At 40.2% G+C, this 15,343-nt stretch overlaps 1 protein-coding gene across 6 annotated transcripts in view; it reads left to right on the forward strand.

The window, feature by feature from the left end:
- Positions 1–11,868, forward strand: part of AFF1 (ALF transcription elongation factor 1) — a 206,818-nt gene extending 194,950 nt beyond the window's left edge. For 5 of the 6 annotated variants that reach the window (XM_074396410.1, XM_039468193.2, XM_074396411.1 and 2 more), the window contains 5 exons: positions 1,652–1,788; positions 2,689–2,760; positions 3,167–3,304; positions 5,328–5,554; positions 6,443–11,868. In XM_074396410.1, the coding sequence (XP_074252511.1) occupies positions 1,652–1,788; positions 2,689–2,760; positions 3,167–3,304; positions 5,328–5,554; positions 6,443–6,564 (696 nt within the window). In that variant the 3' untranslated portion in view covers positions 6,565–11,868. The remainder of the gene's footprint in view (positions 1–1,651; positions 1,789–2,688; positions 2,761–3,166; positions 3,305–5,327; positions 5,555–6,442) is intronic. The other variant, XM_074396407.1, reaches the window with a different exon arrangement.
- The last annotated feature ends 3,475 nt before the right edge of the window (positions 11,869–15,343 follow it).

A 15,343-nucleotide genomic window follows, 5' to 3' on the forward strand; every position in this document is an offset into this window, starting at 1 on the left:
GTGCAGTGGCCCAATCTCAGCTCACTGCAATCCACCTTCTGGGTTCAAGCAATTCTTCTGCCTCAGCCTCCTGAGTAGCTGGGACTACAGGTGCTCGCCACCATGCCCAGCTAATTTTTGTATATTTAGTAGAGACGGGGTTTCACCATGTTGGTCAGGCTGGTCTTGAACTCCAGACCTCCTGGTCCACCTGCCTCAGCCTCCCAAAGTGCTGGTATTACAAGTGTGAGCCACCCTGCCTGGCCTTAAGTTACTTTTTTTAAAAATAAAATATTTTAGAATTGAATCTTCTGAAATATACATGTAAACATGCGTATAGCAGCCTAGTTGGTTCTGCTACTGGTCACATATGAGCACAGTATGCACTGAAGTAATTCTGCTGTCCCCTCACTGGGAGAAGCATTTCCGCCCCCTGTGGGGAGTGCAGCAGCATGACTCTGTAGCATAGTGGACCATACCCCTCGCATTGCCAGTGTGTCGCCAGCTCCTTATATTCCACTTCTATCTTTACTATTTTCTTTTCTTTTTTTTTTTTTTTTTTCTTTTTTTTTTTTTTTTTTTTGAGACAGAGTCTCACTCTGTCACCCAGGCTGTAGTGCAGTGGCACCATCTTGGCTCACTGTAACCTCCGCCTCCCATGTTCAAGCAATTCTCCTGCCTCAGCCTCCCAAGTAGCTGGGATTACAGGCCTGTCACCACGCCTGGCTAATTTTTGTATTTTCAGTAAAAAAGGAGTTTTACTGTGTTGGCCAGGCTGGTCTCAAACTCCTGACCTCAAGTGATCCACTCGCCTCGGCCTCCCAAGTTGATGGAGGATTACACGCCTGAGCCACCATGCCCAGCCCCTATTTTCATTCTCTCTTTTTGAACATACCAAATACAAAGCAGCAATTAAAGCAATAATCAGTTGCTCTCAGTGTGCGTTACATACGCCACATGTAGAGAGAAAGACAGTTGCATCACACTCACCAGCTGCATTTGCTGTATGCCAGTTAGGAGGGTACTATGTGACAAAGTGTGTATTCAGGTGTAGGGTGACCACCAGTATCTGATTTTGTTCATATTTCTACATTCCCTCTAAGGGACTCTGAAATGTGAGCCCTGTTGGCCTGGGGGGATAGCTTTGTGCTATGTTCAAAGGAGGCTGATGTCAAAGGAGATTAATCTGTTGGGCTGTAAAATGCGTAAAACAATTATTGTTAGCTGTTAATATCTAAGATGCTTATAAACCATGATGAGTGTTTTCTACTTTCTAATAAACTTCACACACAAAGAAATATGTGTCTGCGTTACTCTAGATGTGAAGAATAATCTGTTTCTCAAGAAAGTTATATAATGAGTAATTGGACACTGATAACAAGGAGACTGTGTACTAACTGCCTTAGTCTGGATATGTGCTTTCATAAGGCTTTGAGAGCATGGTCTTAATGTGGGATTGTTTTCGTTTTCCTAATGAATTTTTGCTAAAAGAGTTTTCAGCAAGTCACAGCTGACAGGCTTTGGTTATCATTTTTAGTTCATTCATCCTCACACTTCTCCTCAGCCATAATTAAATTAAGACAGTGGAGGAAAGTCACACTAAAGAATGTGGGTGAGAAACTAAATAAAGGTTTGTCTTCAGCCTAACAATGACCATGTTCTTCTCCTGCAGACAGACAAGGTTGGAAAGGCTTTTAAGTACCTGGAAGCCGTCTTGTCCTTGATTGAGTGTGGAATTGCCATGGAGTCTGAAAGCCAGGCATCCAAGTCGGCTTACTCCGTCTACTCAGAAACTGTAGACCTCATTAAGTAAGTGCCAAGTCATTGTGCTTTCCTCTTAAGTACTTTTCTTTTCTTTCTTTCTTTCTTTTTTTTTTTTTTTTTGAGACAGTCTCACTCTGCCTCCCGGGCTGGAGTGAAATGGCACGATCTCGGCTCACTGCATGCAACCTCCACCTCCTGAGTTCAAGCAGTTCCCCTGCCTCGGCCTCCTGAGTAGCTGGGATTACAGGTGCTCGCCACCACGTCCAGCTGATTTTTGTATTTTTAGTAGAGACAGGGTCTCACCATGTTGCCCATTATGGTCTCGATCTGTTGACCTTGTAATCCTCCCGCCTTGACCTCCCAAAGTGCTGGGATTACAGGTGTGAGCCACCGTGCCCAGCCCCTCTTGAGTACTTTTCTTTCCTCACCTTTATTGTTTTAATCCATTTGAACCTTAGTGTGAAGATGGCTCAATTAAGGGAAGCCTTGAAAAAGTTACTTGTTCTAAACTAAAATTGTGTTCTAGATGAAGTACTAGCACAGAGTAACTGGATCTAAGTACATCATTTTGCTAAGTGCACCAAGAAGTGCCAGAGCTTTCAGGGAGAGGTTGGTTTTTCCAGTTGAGCTTTCTTATCAGATGACCTCTCCTCTCAGTTGAAGCCACTACTTTGTTAACTTACTACATTTCAGCAGGGGCTCAGTAAGGACACAACCTCACTTGGTTTCAAGAGGTAGACAATCCACAGAAGAGACATGTCCTCCCTCATTTTCTCAATGGCCTGGATAGTTGCTCTAAAATCTTAGTTTTTTAAAAAATGTTTTTCTTGTGATGCTCTCATCTCTTTACATCTTCAGGAAAAGTCCATATAAAATGGAAACAAGCACAATAAGTTGTAATGTGTCTGCCTTTGTTTAAAACCTGATGCACTTATTTTCCTATAGATTCATAATGTCATTAAAATCCTTCTCAGATGTCACAGCGCCAACACAAGAGAAAATATTTGCTGTTTTATGGTATGTATTTTCCTTTGTCTAAATGGTACCAAATTTGTTTTTGCATCTGTTGATGTTACAAAAATACTTTGAAATTTGTTTTCTTAATGTGAAAATTATGAAGAGTCAGTACTTTGGTCAAAGGGTTAACTCCCCACTGAGAGTTAATTATTACAAAATGGTATCTGCTGTTGATTGTCTGATTGGCAAATGCTTTGGTCCTGTGATATAAATGATATCCTTGTGTTTTCCGCCAGCATTTACTTTTGGGATAGTGTGAACAAAGCAGTAAGATTTTTTACATACTAACACATAGGTGAGGAAAAACCAGTGTGTTCACTAGGCTATAAAAAGTTAGATGGCTGCTTTTCTGTGGTATGATAGTCATGTGCACAGGGTAATATTTTACTTCTGCCTTTGTTCATAGCATGCGTTGCCAGTCCATTTTGAATATGGCGATGTTTCGTTGTAAAAAAGACATAGCAATAAAGTATTCTCGTACTCTGAATAAACACTTCGAGAGTTCTTCCAGAGTCGCCCAGGCACCTTCTCCATGCATTGCAAGGTAACTCTAAGTCTAAAATAAATAATTTCCAAAATAGAGTCATTTCTTTATTCTTGCTTTTTCAACACACATGCTTACATATGTGACTTTGCCTTTTCAAAAACTGTTGGCTTCCTCTGTGTGCCGATTGCTCCTAAACTTAAATTTTTAGCATATTTCTGCCTTTTTGAGGAACAGTTATAAATCAAAGTTTTGCTGAATAGAAAAGATAAAAAGGTAATTGCAAAGAATATAGAATTGAAATTTTTTGAGCTTTGAGGATTTTTTTTTTCTTTTGAGCGAGAGTCTTGTCTTGTCCCCCAGGCCAGAGTGCAGTGCTGCTGTCTTGGCTTATTGCAGCCCCCACCTCCCGGGTTCAACTGATTCTCCTGCCGCAGCTTCCTGAGTAGCTGGGATTACAGGCATGTGCCACCATGTCCAGCTAGTTTTTGTATTTTTAGTAGAGACAAGGTTTCACCCTGTTGGCCAGGCTGGTCTCGAACTCCTGACCTCAAGTGATCCACCCGCCTCAGCCTCCTAAATTGCTGGGATGCCACAGGCATTAGCCACTGTGCCCGGTCGAGCTTTGAGAAGGATCTTTAGATAAACCTCAGAACACAAAACAAGAGGCAGAGACAAGAGAACCAGAACTAGAGCCAGAGTTCTTTCTCTTTCTGTATGTATGGCATAGCTTCTTGGCATTTCAGTAAACAAGAAACTTCCAGAGCCATATGCCCTTCATCTTCTCCAGGATCCACATCAGTGACAGTAAGAGTGAAAATGATTATCTTTAGCAAAATTCTTTTCCCCACTTTGTGAACTAAAGTTGTTTATGTATGTTGTAAATTATTAGGAAAAAAAAGAAAGAATCCTGTACAAGTGTTTTTAAAATGAAGTTGGAATTTTCTATTCTGTAGTCCTTGCCTAGTATTTTTTAATTTGGTCATACTCCTTGTGAAGTTCTTAGTTCTGATAGGTTTTGCTATTTTAAGAATATCACTTACATGACTGCCCTATTTCTAGCACATTCAAAAAAAGATACTCCCATATGGCCTCTCTTAAAAAAGAAAGTCCTGATTAAGAAGCAACTTCTTATTACTTCTGAAGATTTTCATGGCTGCTGCATCTGAGATATTATTCTAAGCTAACAGGTTGTCAGTCACATTTTTTTTAGATAACTCCTTCAGTCATTTGTCCATCCAGTATATACTGAGCACCTTCTTTATACCAAGCCTTGTTTTAGGTTCTGGGGATACAGCAGAAAGAACCATTGCCCTCGTGGAGCTTTTACTCTACTCCTTGCTAAGTCTGTGCAGCCCACAGGGCAGGTGTAACATCATGAGGCTGTTGCTGCTGAGCCATCTTTCCATTTAATCCACCTTGAGTCACATGTTAACTTGCAGGTCCGAATATTCAGCCAAGAATGGAGTAAAGAGGAAATCGAGGCTTCTGATGCATGATGTTTATATTAGTTAATTCATTGGTTCAGCAAGTATTTATCAGGAGCCTACTTTTAGCACCGATTGTGCTAAGTGCTAGTAATGCAAAGATGAATAAGACATAATTTTTGCTGGGTTCAGGAAAAGGAATAAACAGTAGATACATGCAAGAAAAGAGAGATGTTTAAGTGGTGGCAGAAAGGAAGCTGTGATGTATTCAGGGTATCTACAGTGTCTTAAAGAATGCATGGTGCAGAGCAGGTGCTCGTTAGTGTTTACTGAGTGGATGAAAGGATGAAGCTCAGGTGCGTGCACAGACATACGTACACACAGATGCATACGTTACATACGTATGGAATTGTCTTGCCGGGAGGTTCCGGGCAGAGGATGTAGACTGTGTAAATGGCGTGGGAAAGCATATTTGGAATACAGATCAGCCCAGCAGGGCGTCTTTTTGACCTTTTAGGAGTGACTTTAGCAGTGGTTATCACTTTTGCAGGTGTGTAGTGAAACTTTGTGTCTTGAACTGTAGTTCCAGGCACGTAAATCTGTGATCCGGGGTCTACTAGTGACTGACCAGTTGTCTCTTCTCTTCCGCCTCCCAGAAGCACAGGCACACCATCCCCTCTTTCCCCAATGCCTTCTCCTGCCAGCTCCGTAGGGTCCCAGTCGAGTGCTGGCAGTGTGGGGAGCAGTGGTGGGATGGCTGCCACCATCAGCACCCCAGTCACCATCCAGAATATGACATCTTCCTACGTCACCATCACGTCCCACGTCCTTACCGCCTTTGACCTTTGGGAACAGGCCGAAGCCCTCACAAGGAAGAATAAAGGTAAATCAGCGGCTTTGTGGTGGTAGTTACTGGGGTATGGAGATTGGGAGGAAATAACACGGGCTTATATTTTAAGTTCAGTTTATTGGAGAGAAGGAAATATGTAGCTGTTTTATAGCTGTTTTACTTTAATCATATTTTCTCCATTCTACCTCATAACCTAGTTGCATTTATTCCTTGAGCTCTGTGGCATGAAGCTGAATTTCTGTGGCTAGTTCTTAGCAAAACCAAAATAGAAGTGACTGTAGCACTTTGCTGCTTCTGAAATTCTGCTGTCATTATTTCAGCCTGAACTGAAATGCTTAGCTGAAAGGCAAGGCAAATGAAGAAGAGGAGTCGCTGGCTGTTCCTAGGCTCAGCACGTTGAGCTATGAAGTAGCATAACCCAAATGCTGAGATTATTATTTGTTTTTAGTATATCTTAAGAAAGATAGTAGCTACAGTATGAGAGAGAGAGCATAGTAAACATTCTTGAGGCTTGTTTGGGGAAGAAGACCTTTGGAGAAATGAAAGGTTTAGGAGAGTTGGAGCCAGCCGGCTGTAACCACTTACTTTCCAAAGGCTCTTAGGGCCTTACCTGTCTTTTCAAGCTAATAATGCTTTTAACATTTTTTTGTTGTTGTTAATGCATCCTGTGAGGCAAGGTATAAATTTGGTGTTTTGCAAGTGCCAGCCATTGTGCTAAGAATTAGGAATTCAGCTCTAAAGCAAACCTGGTTTGTCATCTGGTGGAGAATTAGCAAGCGATTACAGTAGACTGTGATTTGTTTGCTGTGATAAAGTGCAGAATATTGTGGGGACGTACCTTCTGGAATCTTAAATTTTTGTTTCCATTTTAATTTTTGTTTGTGCTTGTCTGTTTACTTGGTTTTTGTTTTGTTTTTGCAGAATTCTTTGCTCAGCTCAGCACAAATGTATGCACCTTGGCCCTCAACAGCAGTTTGGTGGACCTGGTGCGCTATACACGACAGGGTTTTCAGCAGCTACAAGAATTAACCAAAACACCTTAATGGAGCCCCAGGTTGATTCAATGCCTTGGGAACTATTTTTGCACATTGGAAGCCTCAGAAACAGTCCAGACATTTGTCTCATCAGGACACCAAACTCTAAAACAGAAGCACCATGAGATGGCCAGGACATTTGTCCACTTAAACTCTCAACAACTGTGTGATCATTGGTCGGACACTATGGTTATGCAGAAGCAGAGATGAGGAGGCTGGCCCCAGAGATGATCTTCCCTTCCTGACTAAAGGACAGAAGTGCAATGTAGCTTAAATGGGTGTATGAATGGTCTAGAAACATTTCTGGTTTTTTTTTTTTTTGTTTTTTGTTTTGTTTTTTTTTTTAAACCAGTAGGATCCAAGTTGCAAATGAAATGAGGAGAAGCAATTTCAACTCTGAAAGTGAATTCACATCATCTCAGTAGCCACACTAGTCCATTCCCAGAAGGAATTTTTTTTTAAACAATGACTTTTGGTGGAGGGTTTTGTGGATGTTCTCTTTTTCTTTTAAGTTTTGGGAGAAGTGTTTGTTCAGTAACTTCGAATGGCCATCTGTCAACCATAAGTTGTGAAGGACTCCACTGTGCCCCACTTTCTGCCAATGAACAGTGGCTTGATAATACCAAGTATTGTTGTAATTGATAAAATTGAAGGCAACCCCCGCTCCCGCCGCCCCACATCCCCCCATTGCCTAGAGTGCTGCACGTTCACCACAGCTCTGACTTCTCTGTTTCTGTGCTGAAAGTCAGCCCACCTCAGAGCGGCGAGGAGGAGCACGTGGGGTGCTGCCTCGTGGTCTGCACGGGAGGACTTGGCACTGCCATTTCCCACCCCTGCTTCAGCAAAAGGGACCCTCTAACAGGGCAGTCACTGTGGACTCTGTCTGAATATCCTACCTTGGGGAAGAAGGGAACCAACATTTATACCTGACCAGATGGCTAAAGTGCTTTTAAAGTTTTAAGTAGAGCTGGAATTTGAGGTACTGATCTGTGGTCTCCAGTTACGTGGTACTCATGTTGTCCAGCCAACTCAGAGTTTCATCAGTGAACAAGAAAAATGAAATCTTCTTAGAGAGGCTATATTTTTCTGCTACAAATTATTTTATATTTATAGCAAAACTAGACTTTGAGAGTCCTTGACTGTCTAGGGGAAGTTAACTCCCTAAGAGGTTGTAGAGATTTTGGGGTGGTTAATTAGACTTTTGAAAAAATCGTCACCACATGCCTTCACTCCAGAGTGTCCTCAGCTAGATTTGATTTGGTTGAGGAGTAACTGTGGCCCTTCGCGAGTTATTGCCGTAGTGAATACATTAAACCAAGTCCGTTTTGAATGACCTAAAATAGTCAGAAATCCCATGTGCCCATAAGCACAGACTTTCTTTTTCATTGAAACTTTGAAGGTTATTATTGGAAACGTTATTTTGAGTGCAGTATTTTTAAAAGCCAATTCTTTTTTATCCCTTTTAGAGGTAGAATTTGCACGTGTTACAATTGAGGAGTGTCGTCTCTGTAACTAGCTTTTCTCCACCTTTGCCGCATTCTGCCCCTCTGTGTTTCCTACCAGGCGTGTTTCCCATTTTCCTATTGGTGGGGGAGGGAGAACCATCTTTATTTATAATGAAGACCTCTGAGATCCCTATGACAAATGCAGGAACTCTCTTGGTAGTTTGTAAATATACAAAGGGATATTTGTTTCGAGGGACAGGAGCAATGCTTATCTCACAGTATGAGTGGTCTGTGTGAGGCTGTTCCTTCAGTTTCTTCTCCAGACTGTTCTTTGGTTATCACTAAGTCAGGGGTCTGATGCCTCATGTTTAGGTGAAAGCTAGAGAATGACAGCTGTAGCAATATCTGAGCATAAGACCTTGAAGCGTGATTCTTGATGACTGGTTTCATTTATTGATGTTCTAAAGCAAAGCCCCAGTCCTTTTTAAACTACTTGTTTAAAAAAAACTGTGTTAAATGAGTAATTTCCTGGTAGGTTTTGTGTGTGTGTAGCATTGTGTGTCCATCTCTTATATGTAAGGGACAAGGCACCAGAATCAGGCTTTATTTCGATGTTGAAGATGTTATTTAACATGTTTCTTTTTTCCTTACTCCCTTAGCCATCCCCTCCCCTTTTGTCCCATCATTCCCTAGGACAAGCCACCTGTCAGGTGTTCTTTATGGCAGGTTCTATCTATGCAGAGTGTGCCAGAGCGTGTGCATGTTCTGTTGGCAAGCCACAGTGCTCCTTTGACTGAAGACATTTCCAAGTAGATTTCTCAGCCAGCTCTAAAACAGATTGCTTTTTCAGTGGCCTTACTCTTTGTGGATTTTTTTTTCCTGAACTTGATATAAAGATTTTATTTGTCCCTTGAAAAAGTAACAAATGTGCATAGATCAATTTGTACTACTTTGGTCATTGGATATTTCTGGTCCTTATTGCATTGTACCTAAAAGAGAATAACTGATGGTAACCTTTTTAATAGAGTATGTGAAAGGTAGTGGCTGATGAATCCTTAATGCTCATAGGGTCTTTTTCCTGTTACAATTATAAAGAGGTCTAAAGGATTTTTAAAATCATTTGCACTTTTTCACTGCATGCTTACAATTCCCAAAGGCAGAATCTGTCCTGAGGTAGATCATTTGAAAGGGCTAGATTATAAAATTAAGCCTTTGAATATGCAAAGTTCTTATAACAGTAGTACACACTTCACAGTAAGACAAATGCAAAGCATCTTAAGGAGTGAAAACAGAGCGTAAATGTTGCCTTTGGCACTACAAGGGGTTTGTGTGTGTGTGTGTGTGTGTGTGTGTGTGTGTGTGTGTGTGTGTGTGTGTTTGAATACACATATTCTTATGTATCTTTAGTAGAAAATGGAAGAACACTGTTTTATTTTTTAAAGTGTTGAATGTTCCTGTCCTTTTTGTGAATTACTGAACTTAAGAACCCTGCTAAATAATGGAAAAACACTTTACTAAAATTTACCAGATTATACTGAGTTTGGATTGTGAAAACATTGGCCACCTAGTAGCAGTGGTGAGGAGTGGGAGGGTCTAGCAAGCATTTATCAGAAATAGAATCACATTAGGAGGAGAATTGGTCCGATATTATGATTTGATCACAATACTCAATGGGGAAAGCATCTAATATTTTGTAACAAAAGGACCTTTATATATCTGTTTGGACCAACACATGTAGCTATTTCCCCTAGGCAAATTGGACCACACTTATTTCCCTTGTCTTGTATCCTTTAATATCAGATCTCAGGATATTTAGAAAGCTAAAGCCCCCTACCCGTTTCTGGTGGAAAGCTTGCCTTATTTGGTACCTTGCATGTTAATGTTACTAGCATCAGGAGCTTACTATTTTATTATTCATCTTCAATAATTTTTAGAAGCAAAAAGAAAACCACTGTGTCCTCCACAATCAACAACACTGTTATCTCTGATACACAGAAGGACACATACCCTTACACAGAAGCAGCAGCTGATTGAATTGTGCCTTGGACTGGATCTGGTTTTGAAGTACTGCTCTTGGTTTCTTGCCATGGCTTCAAGGGATGTTACATGGCTCCTGCACCTTTTACTCCTCTGCTTTATGAAGTTTGAGTTGTATTTGTGCATCTTAAGGTAGATTAAATAAGGCTTGAGGCTGGCCTTTTTTGTTTGTTTGTTTTAATGTACTTTTGAAAAATCTGCTTGTTTCCTACCACAGATTCTTTATTTTTCCAAACACTACAAGAAAACTTCTAAAACTTTGCCGCTTCATCTATTTACACGCATTGCCACTGAATAGCAGTATTTAAATCTTGCAAGAATATTTTGTCCTTCCTTTAGAAACACAAGAGTATAGATTTTTTTCTCACTGAAAAGTGAGAGTTACGCATTGCAGCCATGGAGGGATGCCAGGATTAATTATGACAGTACCTTTTTTTCTCCTCCTGTTCTTGAGCTGGTTGCCTCTTTTGTTTTGGGTCCCACTTGGGATTAATGGATATAAGGCATTTTGTGTCACTGTGTTGGAAGAAGTTGTAATGGCAGAATAGCATAGCGTTGGGGGTTTTCCTCCAAACATTGCGAGTGGTATTGCCACCATGTGAACCTCAAATATGCAATCCAGTTGTGTTGGTTTCTCGCTGACTTCGAGTGTACATCTCTTCATGAATTGTGAGCACGCTGACCATGTTCTTTAGTTCTTATTTATGGTGAGTTGACAAGTACCAACCATTGCTTTTCTTTAGGTGGCTATACATTTCTTATTGTCGGGGAAAATCACACTATATTCTGTTCCATTGAGTGTCAGAGATCAGCAGGCACTGTGCTGGGTAGAGAGGTGCCTATACTCCTCCACCTAAGAGAGCAGGAGGGAAATCCTACAGCTCCTTGAGCCTGTATATTAATTATGTCGGCCTGGGGAGGACAAGGGAATAAGACCACTCAGTGAGGCTGGCCAAGCTGCACTGGTCGGACCAGGCAGTGGCTGGCTTAAGGAAGACAACTTGCTTTGCTTAAAAGTCAAAATGTTTAAGCAATGCTTAACACAGGCAGTATTAACTTCACCTTTTGTTCAGGCCATCAGCATGTATTGTTAAAATTACTGCACATCCCCCCTCAAATATCAAGTATACACTGTTCATGTTGGGGTGTGTGTGTGTCTATGTACGCATGTGTCCCAAATCTTGTTTTAATTTTTTTTTTTCTGAATGTGATCATGTTTTGGATGATATCTGAGCAGGGTTGCCTTTTTTTTATTTATTACCATTATATATTATATTATATTATATATATTTTTGCTTTCTTATAACTTTGGAGGAAAGTCAAATCTTGGTATTATTAGAACTGTTTTAAAAAGGAGTAAATTGTCCAGTTGATAAATGAAAATCACTGGTCTATCTTTAAAATAATGAGTTTTTCTTTAATTAACTGTGGAATAATGTGCCAGCTATCATCAACACAATGATTTTGTACATAGGTTAGGGAAGCAGTGATGCTCTCAATGGGAAGATGTGCAACAGAAATTAAGGGGAACTCCATATATTTTACCTACTTCAGCAATGGAACTGCAACTTGGGGCTTTGTGAATAAAATTTAGCTGCCTTGTATAGTCGTTTGAAAGAGAATATGTGATCTGTGAGAGAATTATAGTTTTTTTAGAAGAAAAATATGCAAAAGATCTTTCCAAAGACAATGTGCCACAGATCTTTTGTTCTCTGTAATGAGGATTAATTGCTGTTTAAACAAAAATGTAATTCATCTTTAAATTCTTTCCTTTTCATAAGAGGATCAAGCTGTAAAAAAAAAAAAATTAATAAAAATTTCAAGAAATCATTGTGGTTGAATCCATGCTTTCCCTTTACCTGAATACAGTAATTCTTACTACCATTATCTATAGCCAAGGAGTTTCATGTTAACAGTATGCCTTTATTCACAATATTTATTGCTGAAATGGAGAAAACTGTGTTTGGAAGGCAGCTTATCCTTCTGTTCAGTTTATCTCTTAAGGTCATAATCAGATACAAATTGGCCTAACATCACCTGTATGGCTTCTTATCCTAACATCAACTGGAGCATGTAGCAGTGACCAAATTTGCCCATTTCCAAATTTGCTGGGTAGGCAGGTTTGTAGAATGTTAGTATTGAAAGGAATCTAAAGGTTATCTGGCCTTTTCACCCTTTGCCACCATTAAAGAAAAAATACTCTTGGTGATTTCATGAAATCGGAAAGGACATGGGTGCTGAAACCTGACTTCCTCATGTTTGAAATGGATTCTCTGGTTTACTAATTATGTGACTTTTGGTCAAATTATCTAATCTCTCTGCATTTCTCTTTTAGAACTGTTGATACAGTATCCACCCAGTAGGACTGCAAGGATCACATCAGATGATGTATTGAAAGTGCTTAGCATGGTGTCTTGCATAACGTAATCACTAGGAAACCATTACCTCCCCTTACTGCACTGCCATATCCCAACTGCTGACCCTCCAGCTGGAACACTCATTGCCTACCTCTTCTTTTTAATTTTTTTGTCAGTCTCCACTTGTACTAGTCCTAGTTAACAAACAAACATGGACCCAACCCCTGTAAATTCGTAGTAAAGTTGAAAAGTCAACAATAACTGTTGTACAAGGCATGCAATAGCAAGTGTGGGGAAAGGGAGTGTTTTATATCTGATTGAGAAAAACTACAGGGAAAATAATCTAATTTGAACTAGGGCTTGAAAAATGGGTCTCAGTCATCAAGTTTCTTCTGAGTGTTTACCTTTTTCACAAAAACTTTCCATGTCATACCTTGTATAACTTAAAAATATCATCCAGTTGTGGTGGCTCACGCCTGTAATCCCAGCACTTTGGGAGGCCGAGGCAGGAGGATCATGAGGTCAGGAGATCAAGACTATTCTGGCTAACACTCTGAAACCCTGTCTCGATTTAAAAAATACAAAAAATTAGCCAGGTGTGGTAGCATGCGCCTGTAGTCCTAGCTACTCAGGAGGCAGAGGCAGGAGAATCACTTCAACCCAGGAGGCAGAGGTTGCAGTGAGCCAAGATGGGACCGCTGCACTCCAGCTGGGTGACAGCGAGATTTTGTCTCCAAAGCAAAAAGCAGTAGTAGTAGTCCAGGTATGGTTGTGCCAGTTTAACCAACTTCCTTGTTAAACACTGAGATTGTTTCTAATCTGAGGATATTATAATGAATGTTTCTATGACCATCCCTGGAACAAAATACTTCAGGAAATTTAAATATTTTGAATTTGGGATATTTATTTGGTATAAATTCTAAGAAGTGGATTGTATGGTGAAAACATTCATTTTTCTTTTTTTTTTTGGGAAAATACTCAAACGTGTCCTGAAAAACAAGCAATACTATGTTTGCATATATACCACCTAGATTCAACAATTAACATTTTACCATACTTTTATGTAAATGTGTAAGGGTGTACACTTATGCTGAACAGTGAGTTGCAGACATATTTCACCCCTAAAAGTTTCAGCATGCATCTATCAGGACGCTTTCCAATGTAGTCACAATACCATTACAGCATCTAAAGACATTTCTGAATGCTTAATGTTCAGTCCATATTCAGATTTCTGCAGCTGCCTTCAAACTTACAACTTTATTGAACATGGCTTCAACTGCTTCATGCCTTTTAGTGGTTACAGCTCTTTAGTCTTGAGAACAAGCCTCCTCTCACCTACCCTAAACTTTTTTTTTTTTTTTGAGACAGGCTGTCACCCATGCTGGAGTGCTGTGACACAATCACAGCCCACTCTGGCACTCATAAATCCTCCCACCTCAGCCTCCCGAGTAGCGGGGACTACAGGCACATGTCATCACGCCCAGCTAATATTTGTGTGTTTTATAGAGACACTTTGACCATGTTGCCCAGGTTGGTCTTGAACTCCTGGGCTGAAGTCATCTGCCCTGCCTGGGCCTCCCAAAATGCTGGGATTACAGGTATGAGCCACCACATCCAGACCCCCTCCCCTTTTTAATGTAATGTCCCCCATCCTCGATTTGTCTGTTTTCCCCAAATGTTCATTAATTTGTTCCTCTATTATATTTTCTATAAACTGGAAGTTCATTCTAGAGGTAATTATTTTGGGCAAGAATCCTTCACAGGTGATGCTGTGTGCTTCATACTTGGATCGCATCAGGAGGTAATTAAAATGGTTTTTACTGTGTGATAATAAATTTGAGTCTTTGGTTAAGATATGATCACCAGAACTCTCCTTTATAAATATGAGCTTTTCCCTTTCTCCACAACCTTTCACTCAAGGATTTTATTACAGCATGCATTGATGATCCTTGCTAAAAAGATGATTACTTCTTGGGAGTCAAAAAATAGGAAGAGTACATTTTACAGGCTCTTGTTACTGTCAGATTACCCACAGAAAAGTTTATCACATGTTTTCAGAGTATCTATTTTCGTAATCCTCTTTAGGTAACCTGGAGGGGAGGGAGAAAAATCACCAAACTTGATAGGTGGGAAATGGTGTCGCTGGTTTGTGTTTATTTTTTATTCCATTGTAGGGTGTTTTTCCCTTACATCAAGCTACCATTTGCAGTGCATGGGTTATGTGACTACTACTCTAGACCCAGTCCAAATGCCCATCTTGGTAGATGTGGGGGAAGATGTTTTCACCAGACATACAGATTGAGTTCATCACTAGGAAGGCTTTTGTTAATAAGGAAGGAGATGCTGAGCAGTACAGAACAGATGATCCACCAGGCTGAAAAATGCATCCTTTGCCTTTTGATTGATGTTATGTAGAGGATATTAACCTTTTGTTAAGTATTTCTCTCCAAATTAGCTTTTTGATTTTCATTATACTGGGCTTTAAAAATATATAAAGTAGGTAGACTTCTAGCAATGTCCTTGCAGTTTCTGCTTTTGATGTCTCCATAAGGTGCATAAAGACTGTTTCCCAGATGTTGTACAAGGCAGTTTTACTACCACTGAATATTGGGGACTACTCTGTGAGGTTAAAAAGGTAATCTCCCTTTGTGTCCTGTTTTTTATTAGCAAGTATCTAGGCACCTTTGGAGCCTGCATTATTTGAATAGATATTGGCTATTTGCCAGGGTTGTTAGGAATGTAAATTGTCACAATCCAGGCTACTTTTAAGTAAGTTATCTAGGTGGGTGCTTAGAACTCTCAGATCCATTCCAAATAACTTTGAAGCCCAGTGTTTCTTTACCAGAATATAATCGGAGGTTTATCTGCTGTTACTTTGGAAGTGATTAGATAATTGTACTGTCTAGTCTGTTTTGTCTGAGGGACAGGACTCTTTCAGTGTTTGTGGTT

Source organism: Saimiri boliviensis, chromosome 3, assembly GCF_048565385.1.
Source record: "Saimiri boliviensis isolate mSaiBol1 chromosome 3, mSaiBol1.pri, whole genome shotgun sequence".
Taxonomy (NCBI): Eukaryota; Metazoa; Chordata; class Mammalia; order Primates; family Cebidae; genus Saimiri; species Saimiri boliviensis.